This window comes from Setaria italica, chromosome IX (assembly GCF_000263155.2).
Source record: "Setaria italica strain Yugu1 chromosome IX, Setaria_italica_v2.0, whole genome shotgun sequence".
In the NCBI taxonomy this organism is placed as follows: Eukaryota; Viridiplantae; Streptophyta; class Magnoliopsida; order Poales; family Poaceae; genus Setaria; species Setaria italica.
The window spans coordinates 8,785,102-8,805,842 of record NC_028458.1 but is presented as its reverse complement, the minus strand read 5'-3'; the positions used below and the strand labels follow the sequence as shown (position 1 = coordinate 8,805,842).

The 20,741-nt window shown below is 48.0% G+C and overlaps 2 protein-coding genes across 2 annotated transcripts; both read left to right on the top strand.

The window, feature by feature from the left end:
- Window positions 1-7,223: 7,223 nt before the first annotated feature.
- On the top strand, window positions 7,224-8,888 carry LOC101754984 (putrescine hydroxycinnamoyltransferase 3). Its single transcript, XM_004982109.2, has one exon. It carries the CDS (start codon window positions 7,394-7,396, stop codon window positions 8,765-8,767), a length of 1,374 nt encoding a protein of 457 aa, XP_004982166.1. The 5' UTR covers window positions 7,224-7,393; the 3' UTR covers window positions 8,768-8,888.
- Window positions 8,889-16,829: 7,941 nt separating this feature from the next.
- On the top strand, window positions 16,830-20,569 carry LOC101754309 (GDSL esterase/lipase At5g03820). Its single transcript, XM_004982108.3, has 4 exons — window positions 16,830-17,239; window positions 17,370-17,740; window positions 19,776-20,031; window positions 20,129-20,569. Exons 1-4 carry the CDS (start codon window positions 16,987-16,989, stop codon window positions 20,320-20,322), a joined length of 1,074 nt encoding a protein of 357 aa, XP_004982165.1. The 5' UTR covers window positions 16,830-16,986; the 3' UTR covers window positions 20,323-20,569.
- The last annotated feature ends 172 nt before the right edge of the window (window positions 20,570-20,741 follow it).

Sequence of the window (20,741 nt, the reverse complement as noted above, 5' to 3'; positions counted from 1 at the left end):
CACGCCGGCGGCGATTTTCATTTGTCTTAATTTTTCAACACCCTTTAGTACAGGCTATTTCAACCGGTACAAAAGGAACCCCCTCAGTACCGAATTGCTAGTATCGGTTCAACCGGTACTAGAGGGGGTTCCCAACCGGTACTAGAGCCATTTTCTCTAGTAGTGAGTGATGAGTCGGTGACTCTGAAGGCGCTAGTGTCAGCCGTTCAACAAAATGCTACGAGTGGACTTGGGAACCGGGTACCCGGAGGTCACGGTGGTGTCACTCATGGAACCTTTTTTGTACTCCACAAAATCTAAATTGATCAGGATCTTAATTCAGTACTATCACGAGAGCTCTCTCGATTTAAGAATGGGAAAGGAAGTTAGAAAAAAAAGAAAAAAAATCATAAATTCAAACAATTAACAAAATTGCGGGCCACCTATAGGTTTAGGGTTGGGGTCACTACAACATAAACTTTAAGTAGAGATACTTTTGTATAGACATTTTATGATTTGCCCTTATGAATATGTCTTAACGTATTATAAAGACACTTTTTTGGCACTTTAGAAAGTGTCATATGTATTGAGACACTACTTGAGGCATTTGCAACCATAGAGATATTTTCTTAAGTCATTTTTGTAAAATACCACTATAGAATATTAGGGACATATTTGAGACACTTAAAAATTGACTTTAACCCCATAAAGATATTGTTTGAGACATTCACTGTAATATCTTGTGACACAATTTAGACTATTGAGGCATACTCATAAGAATTATACTAAATAAATATGTAACAATTGTTGTGAGGTTGAGTTGGCTAGTAGGTGGGGTATTGTGCAATGCAGTTTGAGGTCTTGAGTTTGAAGACCCATCATTGCAAAATGACCAAATTTTTGCAATATATTTCTAGGCATGTAGAAGATAGAGACATAATATTGTGACATTACAAGTTGTCTTAGAAAATATATTATAAAAATATCACTTCATTGAAAGAGACACTGTTTGTAGTGGCACCTCTATGACATATTGGAAAATGACCCTATAACTTTATAGGGACAACATAAAATGTCTCGACAGGATAAAAATAGTGTCTCTACATGTGAAGCTGTTTTGTAGTAAGTTAGGCTTTTAGGTTGGGGAGGGGATTTATGCCTGTGGGGTCTAGAGGGATGACTGCGCCAGCGGTGATGGCGGGGTGTGGGTGGTGAGGTCGGGCAGCGGCGGCGCCACCATCCGGGTTGTGGAGGACATTCAGTGGCCGGTTCATGCAGCGGGGTGAGGAAGAGAAATTGTTAGGAAGGGGGAGACCGGCGTAATGGCACGGTGGTGAGGTCGCCGCCGGTCATGGGCAGTGCTAAAGGCTGGCGGTCCGGTGGTGCCTGAAAGATGAAGAGAATAGCGGTGAAGTCTCCTTAGATCCAGATAGAGGGGGAGGAGAGGGTGAAGGGTGGCAAGATGGAGGGTGGTGGTGGGGGAAAATCGAGCAGAGAGCAGGTGTGCCAAACTTCTTTTTTCTTCTTCTTTTTCCCAGGGGTGTGAATGGATAAAGAGGGACAGGCTGGGAGCTCTATATTTGTTACTATCAGAAGAGCCCTCTCCCGCTAGAACCCTTCTTTGCACTCTTGAGACCGTGACCCTAGATGGACCCATGAGCTTGGACATCATCGATCTCGCGCGGTACGGCTCGAGGCGTGGGTCGGTGGGCGGGCGGGGCGCTATGCATGCAGCCAAGTGATGTGGCGTGCGTGCACCATGCAGGCAGCCCACACAGCATAGCGGTTGGAGCCACTGCCCCATGCACGATCATGGAGCATGATCCAGGACCAATTCTTTTGGGAGTCGATGGAGATCCACCGTCCACAGTCGGGGGAGAGGTTGTCGAGGCTCCAAATCTATGTGTACAAAAATCAGATCAGAAAATGGAGTTACAACCAGGAATTTTGAGACATGTGATACGAAAAAGTAGCGTTCCTAGCTGCGTGATAACGAATCATGATCGATGTACAACTAGGGAGAGGTGGGGCTGTGACTGTGACCCGAGGATTACCTTGATCTAGATCGAGGTGCAGGTGTGGCAGGCCCTAACGGTTGGAGCGGACTGGTTGACGAGGACAACAGCGGTGGGCCTTGGCAGGCGGAGGTCAACAACTTGGTGTAGTCGTTCGAAGCGCGTTGGTGAAGACGGGTTAAGATTGTGCGGAACGAAGGAGTGGGAGGCTTGCGTCTCATATTGATCCAGTGGAGTGGACGATGGGGGTAATGGAAGGGTGACAAATCCTACTCGCCATGACAATGGAGGAGCACAAGTCCTAGGAGCGGCGGGGATGGGAGGTCGTCCAAGTCGGGGACACGGATGGAATCGGTTTCTATTTTTTCGACCATGAATTTGTCGCAGGTAACGATTCCTGACGTGGAAAAGGTTGGAATCTCGCTTTATAATTCCACGGGCGGCCAAATAGGTTGGACGAGAATGTAATTCGAAATTCGATCTGATTCTGGGAACCAAACAGGCTATTTTTGTCCTAGGTTCAACTCTGCTCCCTGAAAAACTATGGCGGCCGTGGTGAAGAATGAATCATCGATGGCTTTGTGTGATGCATGTAGAGGAGGAATTGCTGGCGGAGGCATAAATGGAAGTAGGTACGAGGAGTACAACTACAACGAGGCGGCAGGAGGTAGAAAGTGCGGCCTGGGACGCACATCAGGAACAGGCAGAGCTTGTCGTCCAAAGACCACAGTGCACTGCAGAGGCGCACCACGCTGTCAAACTTACGTTCTTGAGGCGGCGGTCCATGACAGCGTGCGGGGAAGACACAGAAAAGCGTCGTCGTCGTTCAGCAGCATCAACAACATCAAATTCGGCACATGAACGAAACATTCGGCCAAAGAAAGAAGCCGGACAGCAAAAATCAGCATCATAAATCTTGGCCGCTAAAATGGTGTGAAAATCTTCACAACAAAATAGCCGGCTACGTTATTTAGCAAAACCGTTTATAGAGGAAGAAAGAGGGGGAATTTAATTGCTTGTACACCTTTAGACGGGCCTAAATGCAAAAAAGGTAGGCCATAGATACCCATACAACTTTTGGGCTCGAATAAAACGATATGGCATTTTTGGGCTTCATTCCGTGACAGTTCCCATGAACTTTCAGTATCCAGCAAACTGAATATTGAACAGATGCAAAAATGGTAGACCAGTGATCAGCTCCTAACAACTTGCCAATACAGTAGTATCGTGACGTACACTTTTTTTTTTGCTTACCTACCAACTGCGGCTTTCAATCTGCAGAATGTCTTACAGATTAGCAAATGCTATTATGTTTACCTTTTGCTTACTCGAATCATTTTACTTCAAAGCTTGAATCTTTCCTGTAATTTCTCCAGTTCTTCCTTTCGGTTTGAGTCATAGCCCCGTGCCAATGCAGCAGTGGCTTCATTGGACAGGAGTGCAGCTAACATCATCATCTCAAGAATTGACGTTGAACGTGAAGTAATTAAGAACAGTATGTATATGCTTTGTGACGACGAAAGATGGGTACTGAATCTTTCTTTGTGCTAGGCTGCTAGCAAGGTGAGAAAAAAAAATGCACCAATAGGTCAAGATGAATGACAGAAACATGTCTTAGCTCCTAGATGACGGTATTTGCTGATTTTTTACTTTGACTTGAATCAAAAGATGACTTTCAGATGTGAGATCGATGGTACGTACTATGCATATGCATCAGGTGGAGTGTGAACTGTGGAGTTTTTCACCTACAACAGGGCTACTTTGCGGCCGCTGACTTTGCAACACACTCGAATGGCTGCAATTTGCAAACTAAAGATCATTCTTGTCGAATCTGTAATTAAGCTTATTGGCACGTTCACTTTGGTTTGACTTTGGAAACATTTCATTCTTGACCATGCCACTGGCCATATAGCATTATTGTAATACACAGCAGCGTTGCTTGAACGGATCACGTCGTTAGATTCCATCCTAAACTTCGAGCATAACGAGATTCGCCCGTCCCCAGAAGGTGAGGAATGCACTATAGTGACCCCAAGCACAAGTCCTTATCCAACTAGTGAGTGGGGTGATGAACATCATGTGAAAAACGTGATTTCTTGTGATGGTGCATTTAAATCAAACGTGAGCTATATAAAAATTTGAGAACACAGAGGGGAAGAAGCCCCCTAAGCTACTAGATCCATGAGAGGACTACATGCCTGTGTTTCGATCATACGAAATGGGGATAGATGCCAATGTCATGCAGATCTTATGCACTTGGTCCATCATGCCGGAAAAAAAAGAGAGAGAAGAGAATAGCACGCTTGATTTCCAATGGATTTTCTTTTCACCTGACCGTCATAATATATCTTAAAAAATGAGATAGAAGTGTTGGTAAACAAAACAAGTCTTCCTTCCTCCAAGGTCAGAACGTAAGATATTCCCGGACCATATTCCTGCTTGCGTGCCTGGCATGTAGATTTCGATTCAAGGGCAAATTAACCGTACCGTACCAACAGCTGGTGACCAAATGGTCTGCAGCGGTAACTGCCTGATACAAAAGGTGAGACTGCTACGACCAAACAGAGTTCAAACTTCGAGAGCCCGCATCTACCAGCTGCACGGGACCTGACAAAACAGAGTTCATACTTCAGAGAGGCATGCACACTGACTTGATCGTACTGTACTAGCAGCTCTCCGTCCATCTTTTTACCTTACTTGTGCTGAATACATCGATGCAAGCAATGGTGTAGTATAACTCGGCAGCAGTTGAGACTGGACGAGCAAAAAGACTGAACGCATCACTCCTAAGACCGACAATGGCCTTTCACTCACACCTACCTACGCCAAACTGGATGCGAGCTCTCATGGCCACACAACATACAACAAACAGCGAAAATGAAACAGATTGGCTTGAGAGATTGGGCTGAAAGTTTGGCAGAAAACGAAACAGATCAGCCCTGACACAAACAGTGGAATCTTGCCAAAAACATTGGCAACAAACCAAATGCAAGCCAAATCTGGTCAACTTATACACTCTAGTGGAGTAGCAACCTTTTAATATTCGGCAAACTTAGGCTTCAATCATGTATATGCGAGTGACGCCCTTCCTCTCTGTCCTTTTCAATTCGTTTACTCACATGACTATATACTGCACACATGCTAGCTCCTGAATATTGTTTATCCTATAATACATCATCGATGCTTATACTGGTACTACGTCCAAAAACACCAATATTGTCTCGACCCTCATCTGATCCATCTGTGATTATTTGTATGTATATGCTTGTTCTTATTACATGTAGTAGGTTTAACCAATCTCCGAGTCCAACATGCGAGACAAGCTTGTAATCAAGCCGGCCTCAACGTTCATCTTGCTTGGTGCTGCATGACAGCTGCTCCAGTTGTTCCCCACCCCTGATAAATGGATGGAGATCAAATCACATGAACCATTTTGCAAAAGTTTTGCAACTTTCCATGCTGTGAATTTTGGACAGCCTCAATGTACTGCAAATTAAAGGATGATTTCTGTTCGAAATCGATTAGGTTCTTCAATTGCTGAACTGGCCATTGACTTTATGTGCATTTTTTATCTTTGATTTCTTCTGTTTGGATGAGGTCTATTTGCATTCATCAGTAATTATTCAAACAAAGACTGCGGTCTCAACTCACGATATTTTTCTGACAATGAACTAATCAAGTGAAAGAATTTATACAACTTCTGATCTTGTACATGTATGATGGCAATATGTCAACCTGAAAAACAAAACGAGATTGCTGCATGCATATGGCTCATAACAGAAACTGTTCCCGTGGTTAGGTAAGCTGTGGAAGGTTAAACGCAAGTGTGTCCAATCGATTTCTAATCCCACTTGATATTTCTATCTTAATTAGAAAAACTTTGGTCAAACCGTATAAAACTGACCCTATTCTGAGATATCTCCAATGCGTGGCAAGGAATAGTTCATGACATTCTAGGATATACCTAACGTATAGCATATAGAATTATTGATAGATCAAAACTAGGACTTCGAATTATTTTTCAATAAGAATTGTATTGTTTTGATGAATTTTCGAATGGACCAAGTTCTGATATATACACAAAATTGCGCATCCGGCCCTTTCGCAATTTTCGTACTTCCTCGCCAGATTGAACTTTGATCTTGATATGTATAGTAACTCGAACTCAACTATATACTCCTAAATAAAAGATCCGCATCCTATTTGCATCTCATACAGCTGATTACATATGTAGGGCTGTGACCTATCTAAGTTGGAACCGTGGTAAACTAGAACCGGTAAAATCATTTCTATGCCGCCTTCTCCCTAGTTTTTTTTCCCTGCACCTGGAGAGGACTCAGTCGCTAACTGCGCGGGAAACTAAGCTGGCTTGATTTGCCGCGCATACAACCTAAACTACGGTCATCCACGTTTTCTGTTAAAATATGGATGCTATTTGCTTACTTTTGCCTTGGACTTGGAGAAAATCCTGCTGAATTCTGTAATCCTGTTCTTTCCGGACCCTACATAGCCGCCAACTGTTGGATGATTCAAATTGGATTATCCAACGTTGCAGGTTCCTGTCTGCAGATAATTAATTCTGCCATATAATATCATTAGTTGTAAAATAATATTTTTTACATAGCACTTCAAATTCTTGTGAAACCAGTCGGCGCTGAAATGTGCGTGATTTCATTAGTATTCGTGCATGATCTATGCAACATCGGTGAACATTTGCATAACCATTCCTCTCCCTCTTTTCTTAATTTTCTGGACGAGAGTAAAGAGCAAGAGCTTCAAATTTGAACTGGCCATCGGTTGTATCCGTCGTTAACTACAGGGCATGCTGCCATACCGTTGGACTAGCCTTCCACTGTCATCCCTATCCTCTACAGTAATTAATTAGGAGTACCAGCCATTTTGTTCCTCTGTCTCTCTGTTTCAGAAAGCATCACATTGCTAAGCTTGACAGAGCAAAACGATGTATAATTTGGTAAGAGCCAGCAATTCAGCTGATGCAATGTCATGCATGCACAAGAGCTCAGCAGGGGTTTGGTGACAGATAACACCCAAGATGAAGCTCCGAGTGCACCGGGACCGGTCCAAGCCACCTCCCTGCTTTGATAAGGCCGTGTCAACCTCTCTGTTTCACACGTATCCACGACGACGTCCAAGCTTGCATATAGATGCTGTACAGCTATATGATGTTGTGTTTGTCCCAGTATTTAGCCACAACAAAAACCAGAGCTGCAAACCCAAAGCCCAACAGCTCAAACCAAAACAAAACCACACGCACAACTTCACAGTTCTCTCTGTCTCTCTACTCTAGTGTCACAGCAGAGCACATCAAGTATCATTTGTACGTGCATGTACATGTAAGCTCTCAGAGACGACGAGAAGCGGGTCGGTGCAAAGACACCATGAAGGTCAAGATCACGAGCTCCAAGATCGTGAAGCCGGCGTACGACGGCGGCGCGGCGCCGAGCACCGGCGAGAGCGTGCCGCTGAACGTGTTCGACAGGGTGACGTACGACGTGTACATTGCCGTCATCTACGCGTTCCGGCCGCCCAACCCTCCGAACGCGGCGCTGGAGCAGGGCCTGGCGCGGGCGCTGGCCGTGTATCGGGAGTGGGCGGGCCGGCTCGGCGACGGGCCCGACGGCCGCCCCGCCGTGCTGCTGAGCGACGCGGGGGCGCGGTTCGTCGAGGCCGCCGTGGACGCGCCACTGGCCCGGTCGATGCCGTTCAAGCCCTCGCCGGAGCTGCTGCGGCTGCACCCGAGCATCGACGGCGGCCCCGTGGAGGAGCTGGTGCAGGTGCAGCTCACGCGGTTCACGTGCGGGTCGCTGGTGGTCGGGTTCACGGCGCACCACCGCGTCGCAGACGGCCAGGCCACGGGCAACTTCCTCGTCGCGTGGGGGCTCGCCACGCGGCGGCTGCCGGCGGGGCCTCTCCCCGTCTGCGACCGCGCCACACGGTTCCAGCCGCGGGATCCGCCGCGCGTCGAGTTCCCGCACCGCGGCACGGAGTACCACCTGCCCGCCGCCAAGAGGCATGGCGGCGAGGACGTCGATGAGGAGGAGGAGATCGGCGGCGCGGCGCACGACAAGATCAAGGTCCACAAGGTGCTCTTCACCAAGGAGTTCGTGGCGCGGCTCAAGGCGCGGGCCTCGTCGTCGCCGGGCCCGGACCTCCCGCCGCCGCCAACGGCGCAGCAGCGGCGCGGGTACAGCACATTCGAGAGCGTGGTGGGCCACCTCTGGCGCACGGTGACGGCGGCGCGCGGGCTGGGCGCCGGCGAGGCCACGAAGCTCCGCATCTCCGTCAACGGCCGGTCTCGGATGCGTCCCCCCGTGCCGCGCGAGTACTTCGGCAACATGGTGCTCTGGGCGTTCCCGGTCGCCGACGCCGGCGACCTCGTGTCCCGGCCCGTCCAGCACGCCGCCGACCTGATCCACCGCGCCGTCTCCCGGGTGGACGACGCCTACTTCCGGTCGTTCGTGGACTTCGCCTCGTCGGGCGCCGCGGAGGCGGAGGGCCTGGCGCCGACCGCCGACGAGTCGCAGGTGGTGCTGTGCCCGGACCTGGAGGTGGACAGCTGGCTGGGGATCAACTTCTACGACGTGGACTTCGGCGGCGGGTGCCCGTTCTACTTCATGCCGTCGTACCTGCCCATGGAGGGCACCATGTTCCTGCTGCCCTCCTTCCTCGGCGACGGCGGCATCGAGGCGTACGTGTCCCTCTTCGAGGGCCACCTCGAGGAGTTCAAGAGGATATGCTACAATATCGCCTAACCTCCAATCGCTGATCCGGCCGCGCGCCATGAATAAGAAAAAAAAAAGGGAATTTAATTAACCGAGAGCATCCACAGCCATCGATACCGTATAGGTTGTTAGCTGTGGCGGCTTGGTTAGCATCGACTTGTAATTCCATTTGGAGTAACGTTTTGTTTTAACATTTGTGCGTCCTTGCGAGTCTTCTCACGCATGCATGCATGGGTCAAAAGCACCTGGATACATGCTAACGATGCACGGAGCAAGGAGTAGAGGCGGCGTCGAATTTTGGCGTGGAATGGTGAGGTGTATACAATTTTTTTTTATGAAACAGGAGGGGAAAGTCCCCTGCTGGTTATATATTATGTATAAGAGAAGAAGAGCAAATAAATAGTCCGGTACAGTTCAAGAAACAAAGAAAGAGAGGAAAAAATCTAAAGATTATAAAATATACTCTAACCATTCTAATATTGGTTGCTTCCATTCCTCTTTTACGCGAAGCACAACCTGCGTAAAGACCGTCTTGAATCTCAACATGGCACTATGGACTCATGGAGTGATTCCTTTGAATATCCAGTCATTCCTTTCCATCCAAATACACCAGCTCATGAGAATAATGACTTCCTTGAAGAATTTAACTTGAAGCTGAATTCTGAAGCTATTTAGGATATTATAGGGCTCTTCTGTCAAATTTGCAAATAGGCTAATATTGATCCAACATTCCTGAGCAAAGGGACACTCAAGGAGAAGATGGAACAATATTTCTTCTCTGTTGTGTGTGCATAGGACACAGGAGTAAGAAGGCAAATCCATATGTTTCCTTCGAAGAACATTCCTTGTACTCAATCTGTCTTTGAGAAGCAACCAGAAAAAGAATTTGTGTTTGCTTTGGCATTTAGATTTCCAAAGCCACCGGAAAACTGGATGAACATGGTGATGTCCTGTTAGTGCTCTATATGCTTTTGATGAGGAGAAATGTTGATTGCCCCAAATGTATGTCCAGCAGTCTTGCTCTTCATTTGTGGAGATAAATTCCAAATCAGCGGCTAATTGTAGCAATTGATCCATGGCTAGAGGTGTTAGAGGCAAATTGAAGAGCTGTTGTAAATCTGTTAGCACATAAGTCTACCTGAGAGATATGTCTTCCTTTCTAGTAAATGAGTAAAGTTGTGGATATGCTTGAGCAGGAACCTTATTGTTCCACAGATCATGCCAAAGTAAACATGTTAGTCCATTGCCAACTGTTACTGACGCTAAACCCTTAAATTTATCCATGAGCTTGACAATGTCCCTCCACCAAAAAGAGCCTTTTCTTACTCGTCCTGACAGTCTACCATGAGCATAATGTTTCTCCCAAATCAGATGAACCCATGGAATATCTGCTCGGTTGAAGAATTTGTGTAGATATTTGAGTAGAAGAGCTTCATTTTGAGTTTTCAGATTTAAAATACCAAGGCCACCCTCTTTCTTTGGCAGGCATACCAGATCCCAAGCAGCTTTGGGTGGTTGCCTATTATTTATATCAGATTTCCTCCAGAGATAATATTTTCTATATTTATCCACCGAGGTGTATACAATTATGTTATATACGTATATGTCAACATGCGTATGTTTGCCTAGGTTTGTACATCATGCCTAGTGTTGTTTGCTTAACTGTCCTAATCACACAGCACATAGAAGTATAGAACCAAGGTATTGTTCGTGTAGAGGGAGTTCACCAATAACCAGTGGGAAGTAAACAGAAGCAATATTATCTCTGTGTGACGTGCCTAGCTACGTCAGTGGTAGAAAGTGACGTCTGCTGACCGTTTTCATGTACTAGAGACAAATGTCGATTAGGTAGAGGCACCCATTACTGATCAGTAATTTAGTATGCTTTTTATGGAATAAATAAACTGGCAGTACTTCACATGGAAAAAGAAAGCAGCCGTGTATTTTCTGAACCATGTGTAAATGTCCGCAATCTTTTTTCTTGTTATAAGAAAAAATTCAAGTGGAATATCAGAAAATGTACTGAAAAGATTAATAGTAAAAACATTCTTTTAGATGAAGCAATAAAGCTTATCCCATCTGCTGCACCAAGGATGAGGGGGTGTTACACCACCTGCTAAAGTTTAGCACCTGTCATATCAGATGTTTGGATACTAATTAGGAGTATTAAAGATATACTAATTACAAAACTAATTGTACATATGGAGTCTAATTCGCGAGATGAATCTATTAAACCTAATTAGTCCATGATTTGACAATTTGGTGCTACAGTAACCATTTGCTAATGATAGATTAATTAGGCTTAATAGATTCGTCTCGCGAATTAGAGTCCATCTATGCAATTAGTTTTGTAATTAGCTCATACTTAGTCCTCCTAATTAGCATCCGAACATCCAATGTGACACTGTTAAAGTTTAGCACCTGGTATTCAAACATCTTTTTAGTCATTTATTAGTATATAACTTCACCAACCCACAACGTATGGCCGTAAAAATTGGTGGTCACGATCGAGCACGCGGCCGCCGGCGTCCTCAGTGCAGCGAGCGTGTTATACGGATAGAGAGGATAGCTAGCACGATCTACACGAGAGCGAACACATGGCGTGCACGTGCGTGGAGGCATCTCCATAATACACACAGTTGACTTGATCTTAATTAATCCACATTATTCGATCACGAGAAGCGCTGGAGCAGAAAAAAAATTTAGAGGATCGATCTGTTGACGCGACAGCAAGTGTTGTATCCTTGGAATTTGGGCTAGGTCAATGTGCTGCACACATCGACAAAGGGCTCGTGGGCTGCTAGCTTCTATTGAATTTTTTTTGGTGACCATTTTGGTCTGTGTTAGCCCTGTTGATGACTTGGTGGTAATGAATACTGACGGCACTTACCAGGGCTGGTAAGTTTTGCAGTCGTAGGTGAATAACCCCTTGTTTACTTCCCTCCAAACTCCCAACTTTGACACTATGCAAAAAGAAGATTCCCCATCACATCAAACTTGCGGTACATGCATGGAGTACTAAATGTAGATGAAATCAAAAACTAATTACACAATTTCGTTGTACTTTGCGAGACGAATCTTTTGAGCCTAATTAGTCAATATTTAGACAATAATTCACAAATACAAACGAAACGCTACAGTTGCGCATTTATGGCAAAATGTCAATTTTGCCTATCCCAAATTGGGAAGTAAACAAGGGGTAAGATAAGAAGATTGGTGAGTGAAGATGGACAGAGAGAGAACATGGTGGCCGCCTTGCTGGGCTTGAGCGACGGTAACACAGAGATCTGCAGAGTGCCGCAGGGCGCAGGCAGCCAGCGAGACGTACGTTACGAATCAGGAGGAGAGCACACACGATCGATCCCCGAGGGGCCCAGTGGAAAGGCCTGGGGGGCAGTGTTACAAGGCCCACGGTTCCAAGTTCCAACCCCTCTTCTCTGGGCCTATATGGCAGTTTATTTTCCTCATCTTAGTGAAACCACGGTCTGATCTGTAGGCTGAATACAAGATACACCAAAAACTACATGGGCTGTATGCTGATGGACCACAACATTTCTATGGGTCATGGCTTGCTAGTAACATAAAAATTTTATGTATATATTCAGTCCATTTTGATAATGGAGTATAATCATAGAAAATATTTTTGTTGTCCACGAGCACCAAGAGTGGGGATCCGACGAGACCCCTTTTAGAGATCCGGCTTGGAGGTTAGTTCATGCGTAGAGATTCGAGAAGCGTTTAGGAGAGGTAGTATGTGATTTTGCTAAGAGAGTTTTTAGACAGGTTCAGGCCGCTCGGAAGCATAACACCTTACGTCTTGTGTGTTGTGTTGCTTAAAGATGTCTGTCTTGTTTGTACAAGAATTGGCTTTTTATAAGACAGGCCCATGGGGGATTGGTTGGGGCGAACCTGGCACCCCAATCCGTTATTTTGTTGGTATATAATTTCATCACACACAACGTACCCTGTGACCCTTTAGTACCGGTTGGGGGCTCCAACCGGTACTAAAAGTCACTCATAAATCAGACGTCTTCTTTCTCATACCCGAACCATCTTCTCCGGCTCGGGCTTCATCCATTCATGGCTGTGATGCGCTTGCAAACGTTGAGCCTTGTTCCGCCATGCCAAGTTAAATTGCTAGAAACCCTTTTTTCTAAAACCGGCTATTTTATTCATCTCGTGGTTTGGTGCCAAAAGAGCGAGAAGCTAGCGTACCAGCTCGTGGCGACAATTTTTGGGCAATTTCATCAAACAACCTCTCTAATGTTCAATCATTCAGTAAATTTCGAGTGAAAGACCGTTACATATATACTTGATGAACAGAACCATTGACCCAAGTTTTTAAACTCCTAAAGGTCATAAGATTGGGAAACAGTAAGGTCACATTAGCTATTCGTATCAGTTTGTATATAAGTGCGTTCACCAATAGAACAAACCATTGGCACGTCTTCCTGACAAGGTGGGCGTGATTCGTGGAGCCAGGGTCATAATCCTTGAATTGAAGGATGATCGATTACCCAGACCTGGTAGGTGGCTATGGTAAGGTAGCGTTTGATTTTGGGATAACGTGAGTTGGATTGGAGCTGACCCATTTTTATGGGTTGAAGTCGACCTATCTCATGTTTGGATGAGTGGGTTGGAGCCGATCCAGACTTTTTATTTGGTTGAAGGGGTGAAGAGAGTTGGATGGATGTCCTTTTAACACCGTTAGTTGTGGGTCCCACTTGTCAGCCGTGGAGCCCACCTGTCAGCTTTTTTTTTTCCCTCCCTTCCATCTTCTTCCTCTTCTGCTCCAGCAAGCCATCCTCCTCCACGGCTCCTCCCGGGCCGGTCCACGGCCGCCAGCGCGCCAGGCCTCGCCGGCGGCTCCCTGCGCCGCCGGCCCCCACCTGCACGCCGGCCCCCACCTCCCAGCTCCTGACACGTCAGGATTATCAGATCAAAGTATGAAACTAAACCGTGTCCTCCACGGCCGTTCATCGTCATTAGAAATTGTTCCCGTTCCCAACATGCTCTGCTTGAGATGGGTAGTGATGTGGAGCACGGTTTTTTTTTTTTGTGGGCTGCATGAGCATGTGGGCTTCCTGCTGGTTGGGCTCCGTCCTGTGTGCCGTGCGCGCACGCACAGACAGACAGGCAGGGCAGCAGCAGGTCCAATCCTTTCTTTGTTGCGTGCGGTCCGAGTGCCTGCGTAACGGCCCCCCACATTTTGCAGCCCAGAAACCATATCGAACGGGAGCGTTGGCTATCAGCGTTGGCTTCATCTCGTTCGTGGGGGCGACTGTCTTTTTCGACTCTTCTCAAAGCCTCGTGGTGATAGAGCTCCTTCTGACTTAGGGATGGTGGCGACCGGAATTGGACCTTGTTACCCTAAAATTCTAACTTTGGTACTATGCAAAAAAAAAATTCTTCATCACATCAAATATACGGTACATACATAGAGTACTAAATGTAGACGAAATTAAAAACTAATTGCACAGTTTTGTTGAAGCCTAATTAGTCAATATTTGAACAATAATTCATAAATACAAATGAAACGCTACAGTATGCTACAGTGCTAGCACAGTGATTTTGATCGGGCAACTAAACATGTCCTTAGTGGGTTCCAGCGGTGACCGGCGGCAGTGGATTCAAGAGGATTCGGCCTGCAGAGGTTCCAGGACATTGATTGTATTTCTTTGTTTTTAAATGCCTTTGTGCAAATAGGTTGGAACAACTGTCCTCAATATCCTACTTGAACTTATCTGTTTTTGTACGGCTCTTTATGGTATATATTCTTAACCTTTAATTCGGAAGACGGCGCAAGCGATTTCTGTGGTTTGCTGACACGGTGGAGAAGGTTACGTGCGAGGGTGAACCAACAAGGCGAGGTCAACACGCTGCGGTGGCTTGGCTGATCAAAGGAGATCTTGGGGAGCGGGGCAATATCGCTCAACACTCTGACAACAACAAAAGAAACAGATCCGTGATATAAAATACTACGACGGGCGTGGCGAAGCCCCCACGCGTAGTGTATCTTCGAGGCGACAAGAGGGAGGCAGAGTCCAACGACGGATGTGGCGAGGTTCCTGCGCGTTGTGTTATCATGGCGGCGACTGCGAGGCAGTCTGCAAGAGATTCGGATTCGGTGCTATCACCCTATCAGGTGGAGAGCAATGTTGCAGCGGCACTACGGCGGAAGGTCCTGCATGGCAGTGGTCTTCTCGGTGCGGTGCAATTTGCTTCTCGGTTCAATGTCGACGCTATGTTACGCTGGGAGGTTTCGGTGACTTCTTGATCGTGGTACAGGCTGTGGTTAGGCTTCGGTTTTGTCGTCGAGGTGTTGAGAGGAGTGGAGTTCGGTGACGGTTGATGTCCCAGTCTAACTAGCCGATGTGTTCGTAGAGTTGAGTCGCGTGTGAGGGCGTGGTGTGGCATGCATTGAAGACCCAATCCAACCTGTCGGTGTCTGCGTCATTTTTTCTTTTTGTTATAGTTTTGTCCAATCTGAACTTCATCTTCTTTATTAATATAATCGGCAGCTCTGCTGATCAGTTCGTTCAAAAAAAAAAAATAAAAACAAAGAAAGGACTTCGAGCCCTCGACGACCGATCTGCCGCGCCGCCTTGTCTACGTACTTCATCTGCTCCGCGCGCCAAGAGCCGGGACGGAACGATGGACCTGCTACCCGAGGACGTGCTGGCGGACGTCCTGGCCCGCCTGGCGCCGCGCGCTCTCGCCGTGTCACGGGGCGTCTGCAGGGCTGGCGCGCTGCCGGCAGCAGCTGCGGCGCGCGGCGGACCTCCTTCCGGTCTCGCTGGGCGGCGTCTTCGTCCAGACGAACAGGCCGGAGACCCCGTCCTTCTTCGTGCGGCCCTCCATGGCGCACAGGATCGCCGGCGACCTCGGCAACTACCAGAATCGGCGCCACAGCCCTGTGGCGTGGCTTCCGATCCTGTAGGTGGGAAGTAAACACGCCCTTTGAGTGTACTATTTTACTAATTTTATTGAGGAAAAATGGTTTTAACTTTGCAGAATAAACTTGTCAAATGATAAGTACGGAGCCATCAAACTGCCACAGGCTTTGATGCGAGTGAGGAGCAACAGTTAATAATGAAGAATGTCGACTCCATATTTGGTTCCTCGACGAATCAAATGACAAGTGGAGCGGGTACCGAAGCGAAGCATCAATGTGTGAGCTGTGATAGATCATTTCTGGAGCAAAACGAGGCAGTTTGATTATTTCTTAGCTTTGGAAGCAATGAGGGGAACCACCGTTAGAATCATCTTTAGGTCTCGTTTGAATACTCCTGCTAAAATTTAACACCTATCACATCGAATGTTTGAATGCTAATTAGGAGTATTAAACATAGGCTAATTACAAAACTAATTGAACAGATGGAGTCTAATTCGCGAGACGAATCTATTAAACCTTAATAGATTCGTCTCGCGAATTAGCATAGGATTTTGCAATTAGTTTTATAATTAGCTCATATTTAGTTCTTCTAATTAGCATCCGAACATCCAATGTGATACTGCTAAAGTTTAACACCTAGTATCTAAACACCCACTTAGTTTCAGGTCCTGTTTCCTTGTCGAAGCTGTTCAGAGCCGCGGTTATCTCTGATCTGTGAAGTCTTGCCTTGTCATAGCATCTCTTTTCTGATGTTTTTGCCTCTTACCTTCTCCCGCCATTTCCTTTCAAATCCATTGATTGAACTTATTGATAATGATACGTGGTCATCTTTTTTTTTCAAGAAGATGCGTGCCCATGCATGTATATTAATTACTGCAAACTCAGAAAATCCTCTTTGCAAACACACCCCTATATATGGATGTAAGCAGGAGAAACGTAGTACGAGCTTTGCAGGAACATGATCCATTTCCTCTGAATTTTACAAACAGCCATTTGGATTCAAATTAAATATTCAACCGTGAGTTTAACCAATAACCAAGTCGTTCGATGGAGCTTGCTCACTTGCTCAGCCACACTCACTTCACCAAGGTCATTGAATGCGTGTGCTCCCACCTCCTCCCACCACCACCACCCAACAGCAGTCAATAACCAGCTACCAGTACTCCACTTCACCCCCGGCCCGTTAAAACCACGCGGTGGCGAGCGCCTGCCTCTTCCACCTTCACACTGACACGTCCACACTCCACACCACCCCACCGCACTCCACTGCCAACTCCAGTTCTCCAGCTCGTAACCGAGTGGGAAAACCGGCCGGCGTGGACGCGCGCTGAGAGCGAGCGAGCAAGGACGACCGATGGAGGCGAGCTCCGTGCCCACGGCGGCGGCGGTGGTGCTGCTGCTCTTGGCGGTGGCGGCGGCGACAGTGAGGGGCCAGGCGCTGGTGCCCGGCGTGATGATCTTCGGCGACTCGGTGGTGGACGCCGGCAACAACAACCGGCTGGCCACGCTGGTGCGCGCCGACTTCCCGCCCTACGGCCGCGACTTCCCGGCGACGCACGCGCCGACCGGGCGGTTCTGCAACGGCAAGCTCGCCATGGACTACACCGGTAAGCAATTAACCAGCCGGAATCTCCATGCATCGATCTCAGCTCTTCCGTCTGTCCTCTCGATTTGTTGGCGTGTTCAGTCATGCATGAGTGATGTTTGATGCACAATAATCGTCGATTGATGATGCAGTTGAGAGCCTGGGGCTGAGCTCGTACCCGCCGGCGTACCTGAGCCAGGAGGCACAGAGCAACAACAAGAGCCTCCTGAACGGCGCCAACTTCGCCTCCGGCGCCGCCGGGTACCTCGACGCCACCGCCGCCCTCTACGGCGCGATCTCGCTGAGCCGCCAGGCGGAGTACTTCCGGGAGTACCAGTCGCGGGTGGCGGCGTCGGCGGGGGAGCAGCGGGCCAAGTCGCTGACGTCGGGGTCCATCTACGTGGTGAGCGCCGGCACCAGCGACTACATGCAGAACTACTACGTGAACCCGGTGCTGGGCGCCGCCTACACCTCCGACCAGTTCGCCGACGCGCTCATGCAGCCCTTCACCGCCTTCGTCGAGGTACCCATCCCAAAATCCGGCTCTCTGCGAATTAATTAATTGATTTTCTCGAATTCATCCGCAAGCTAGGACCACATGTCAGCGACATGAATAGCGACTGAGTAATAGCTAGTAACTTATTAAGTGGTGGCATGTCTTTAGTTAGAAAATTTCCTGCGATCTTAGCCATTTCTTCCCCAAACTGCATTAGTTGGGATAGTTCATTGACGGCATGCTGCCAGTATGTTAGTAGCCCTACCATGCCATGCATGCACGCAGCAAGATGAAGCTTCAACCTCTGAGAGGGGAGCAAGCTACCCGCCGGGCATGCAATGGAAATATGCAATTGAAACTTCATAATGTAGCATCATATTGTCAAATCATGGACTAATTAGATTTAAATCTCGTAAACTAGCCTCATCTGTGCAATTAGTTTTATAATTAGTTCATATTTAGTTCTTCTAATTAGTATCTAAACATTACAGGAATTGAACTTTAGTACGTCCACCAAGTGGCGTCGCAGGGGGCCAGTGGTGGATACGATATGAGGTCACAGGTTGCAGCGAGTAGGGCCGTGTAGGAACGAATGCAGCGCAATGTAATGGCCTCAGTAACTCCCCTAGGAGGCTAGGACCCCTCTGCTGGGTGAACATGGTCGCCTGCCGTCCACTGTGTCTCTGCGTACGGAGTCGTTGGCTCGTTGCTGCGACATCAATGCCAAGCCTTTGGAGACCTATTGGGCCCAGTCCACTGCAGCTCTAGTGTGTTAACTGTCGTCACATGTCGCGTCCCTACTAGTTGCATGCTATGCTTGGAGATTGGGTTCGAGATTTCGTTCGTGCTCCGGTGCATGTGACCGAGTGTACGTTGCGAGCTGTGGAGAAGTAGAGACGGTGGGTACAGTGGCTCGCCGTTGTGGAAAGTTGCATGCGTGTTCGATGTTTCTTTGCGACATCAAACTGGCGCCGGCCCAACCACCACTAGCACGGAAAGTGCTGGCTGCTGCCCGATGAATAACGCGCCTCCGTTTCCATGCCAAACCCCGCAACGGTGTCCATGCATGGAGAGAACGGTAGAGATAGGACACGTACCCTTGGTTAATTACTGCGCCTGCACTGGCGTTGGCCAGCCTTTGTCGATGCACTCGCTCGCTCGGTGGTCACTAGTCAAGATGCTGTCTCAAATACTACTCGATACGGGGTAGTACCAGTAATGTTGCATAGTGCATCGTCAGCTCATCACATTGAGTGATACCGACATGCATGGCCCGTGGCCGTGGCAGTAAATCTTAAATGGCGTGTACCAAACCAAACCAGTAGAGTTGCTGCGATCCAGAGGGGAGAGAGAACAAGTCAAGGACACGACGAATCTTCTTCCAGAAAGCCTAGAGCGATGCTCGTCGCTCGCATCAACCATCAGATCAGGGTAATAACTAAACTGCATACGCATCTGAAACTGAAAGTGTCCAATAATGCACTGCTTTTAGTTGAATACTCTGTGCTTGCGGAATTGGTTGAGGAGTATTCAATTGAGGAATCACTCAGCTCTGTGCTTGCATGGCTGATAAGCACTGAGTGCTCCTTTGGAATGAAGGAAAAGAGAAACATGGGAATAGGAAAAACAAAGGAATATTGTAGGAATGTAGATGCAAAACATAGGATTGGAAAATCTAGGAATTTTGAAGGAATGACCCTTTGGATAGGTCATAGGAAAAACGTAGGAATCCTAAAGGAGTTTTAGCTATGATGAAGTTGTTGTTTTCCACTAATTGATAAGACATGTCTAAAGTATGCACCAACAATTATGCTCAGCTCCACATGCAAGGACAACAATTAACTAGCACCAACAACATTGAGTTTCTCGTTCTTAGTGGATGTTAAAATTCCTTTGGAATCAGCATGCAAAGGAGTAAAATTCCTATGGAATACTATTCACGTTTCCTGCAAACCAAAGATAGAATAGGAAGCATTCCTCTATGAACAGTATTCCCACAAAATTCCTTCAATCCAAATCCAAAGGACCCTGAATGTGTGCCAACGTACGTGATGCCATGCAGGGCCTGTACAGCCTGGGCGCCCGCCGGATCGGCGTGACGTCGCTGCCGCCGATGGGGTGCCTCCCGGGAGCCGTCACCCTGTTCGGCGGCGGGAGCACAGGCTGCGTGGAGCGCCTCAACAACGACTCCCTGACCTTCAACCGGAAGTTGGACTCGGCCGCGGACGCCGTGAAGCGGCAACGCCCGGACCTCAAGCTCATCGTCTTCGACATCTACCAGCCGCTCCTCGACCTCGTCAACAACCCCACCAGCGCCGGTAAGGGGCCGGATCAGTGCACGCCGGACGACAATCCTCTGCTCTTCTCCCTACTTTTTTATGACAAGTCGTCGTCCATGCTCGATGATGATTTCAGGGTTCTTCGAGTCGCGGCGGGCGTGCTGCGGGACGGGCACCATCGAGACGTCGGTGCTGTGCCACCAGGGCGCCCCGGGGACGTGCACCAACGCCACGGGCTACGTCTTCTGGGACGGCTTCCACCCCACGGACGCCGCCAACCGGGTGCTCGCCGACGCGCTGCTCCTGCAGGGCCTGCAGCTCATCGCGTGAGCGACGCACGCAGCCCCGCCGCGCCTCCGGGAAACACACTCCAATTCCCCTTCCTGCCGCCGTACCCGATCCATGTACCTTGCTTTTCTGTCGTTCTGCGCTGCTACTGCTAGCTTGTGCTTTGTTTGTTTGCTTGCTGCCTGTCCATGATCTCCTGTAGTTGTGTTCTGCTTTAGGAACAGTTGGACTGGTGTGTAAGAGTGCCGCTCGGTATAATTTCTATCTTCGCCGTCTTCCCAATCTGGAATTTGGACCTTGAGTGATCGACGTAAAGTACGTAAGCAGCATATTTCGAAGTAGCATACAGCCGTTGGGTTCTACCCACACGGAGTGCCTTCCCCTGAACTTTCAGAGAGCACCGACTTACAAAGCTGCCCCCGTCTGGGCAGGCCGGGACCACCAGTCGGGAGCGTTCGGCT

Bases quoted from the DNA above. Each gene is read 5' to 3' on its own strand.
- LOC101754309 (XM_004982108.3), top strand. From the start codon at position 16,987: ATGGAGGCGAGCTCCGTGCCCACGGCGGCGGCGGTGGTGCTGCTGCTC. The intron at 17,240-17,369 runs GTAAGCAATTAA...TTGATGATGCAG, and splicing joins GCTCGCCATGGACTACACCG to TTGAGAGCCTGGGGCTGAGC. The intron at 17,741-19,775 runs GTACCCATCCCA...GATGCCATGCAG, and splicing joins CCTTCACCGCCTTCGTCGAG to GGCCTGTACAGCCTGGGCGC.
- LOC101754984 (XM_004982109.2), top strand. From the start codon at position 7,394: ATGAAGGTCAAGATCACGAGCTCCAAGATCGTGAAGCCGGCGTACGAC.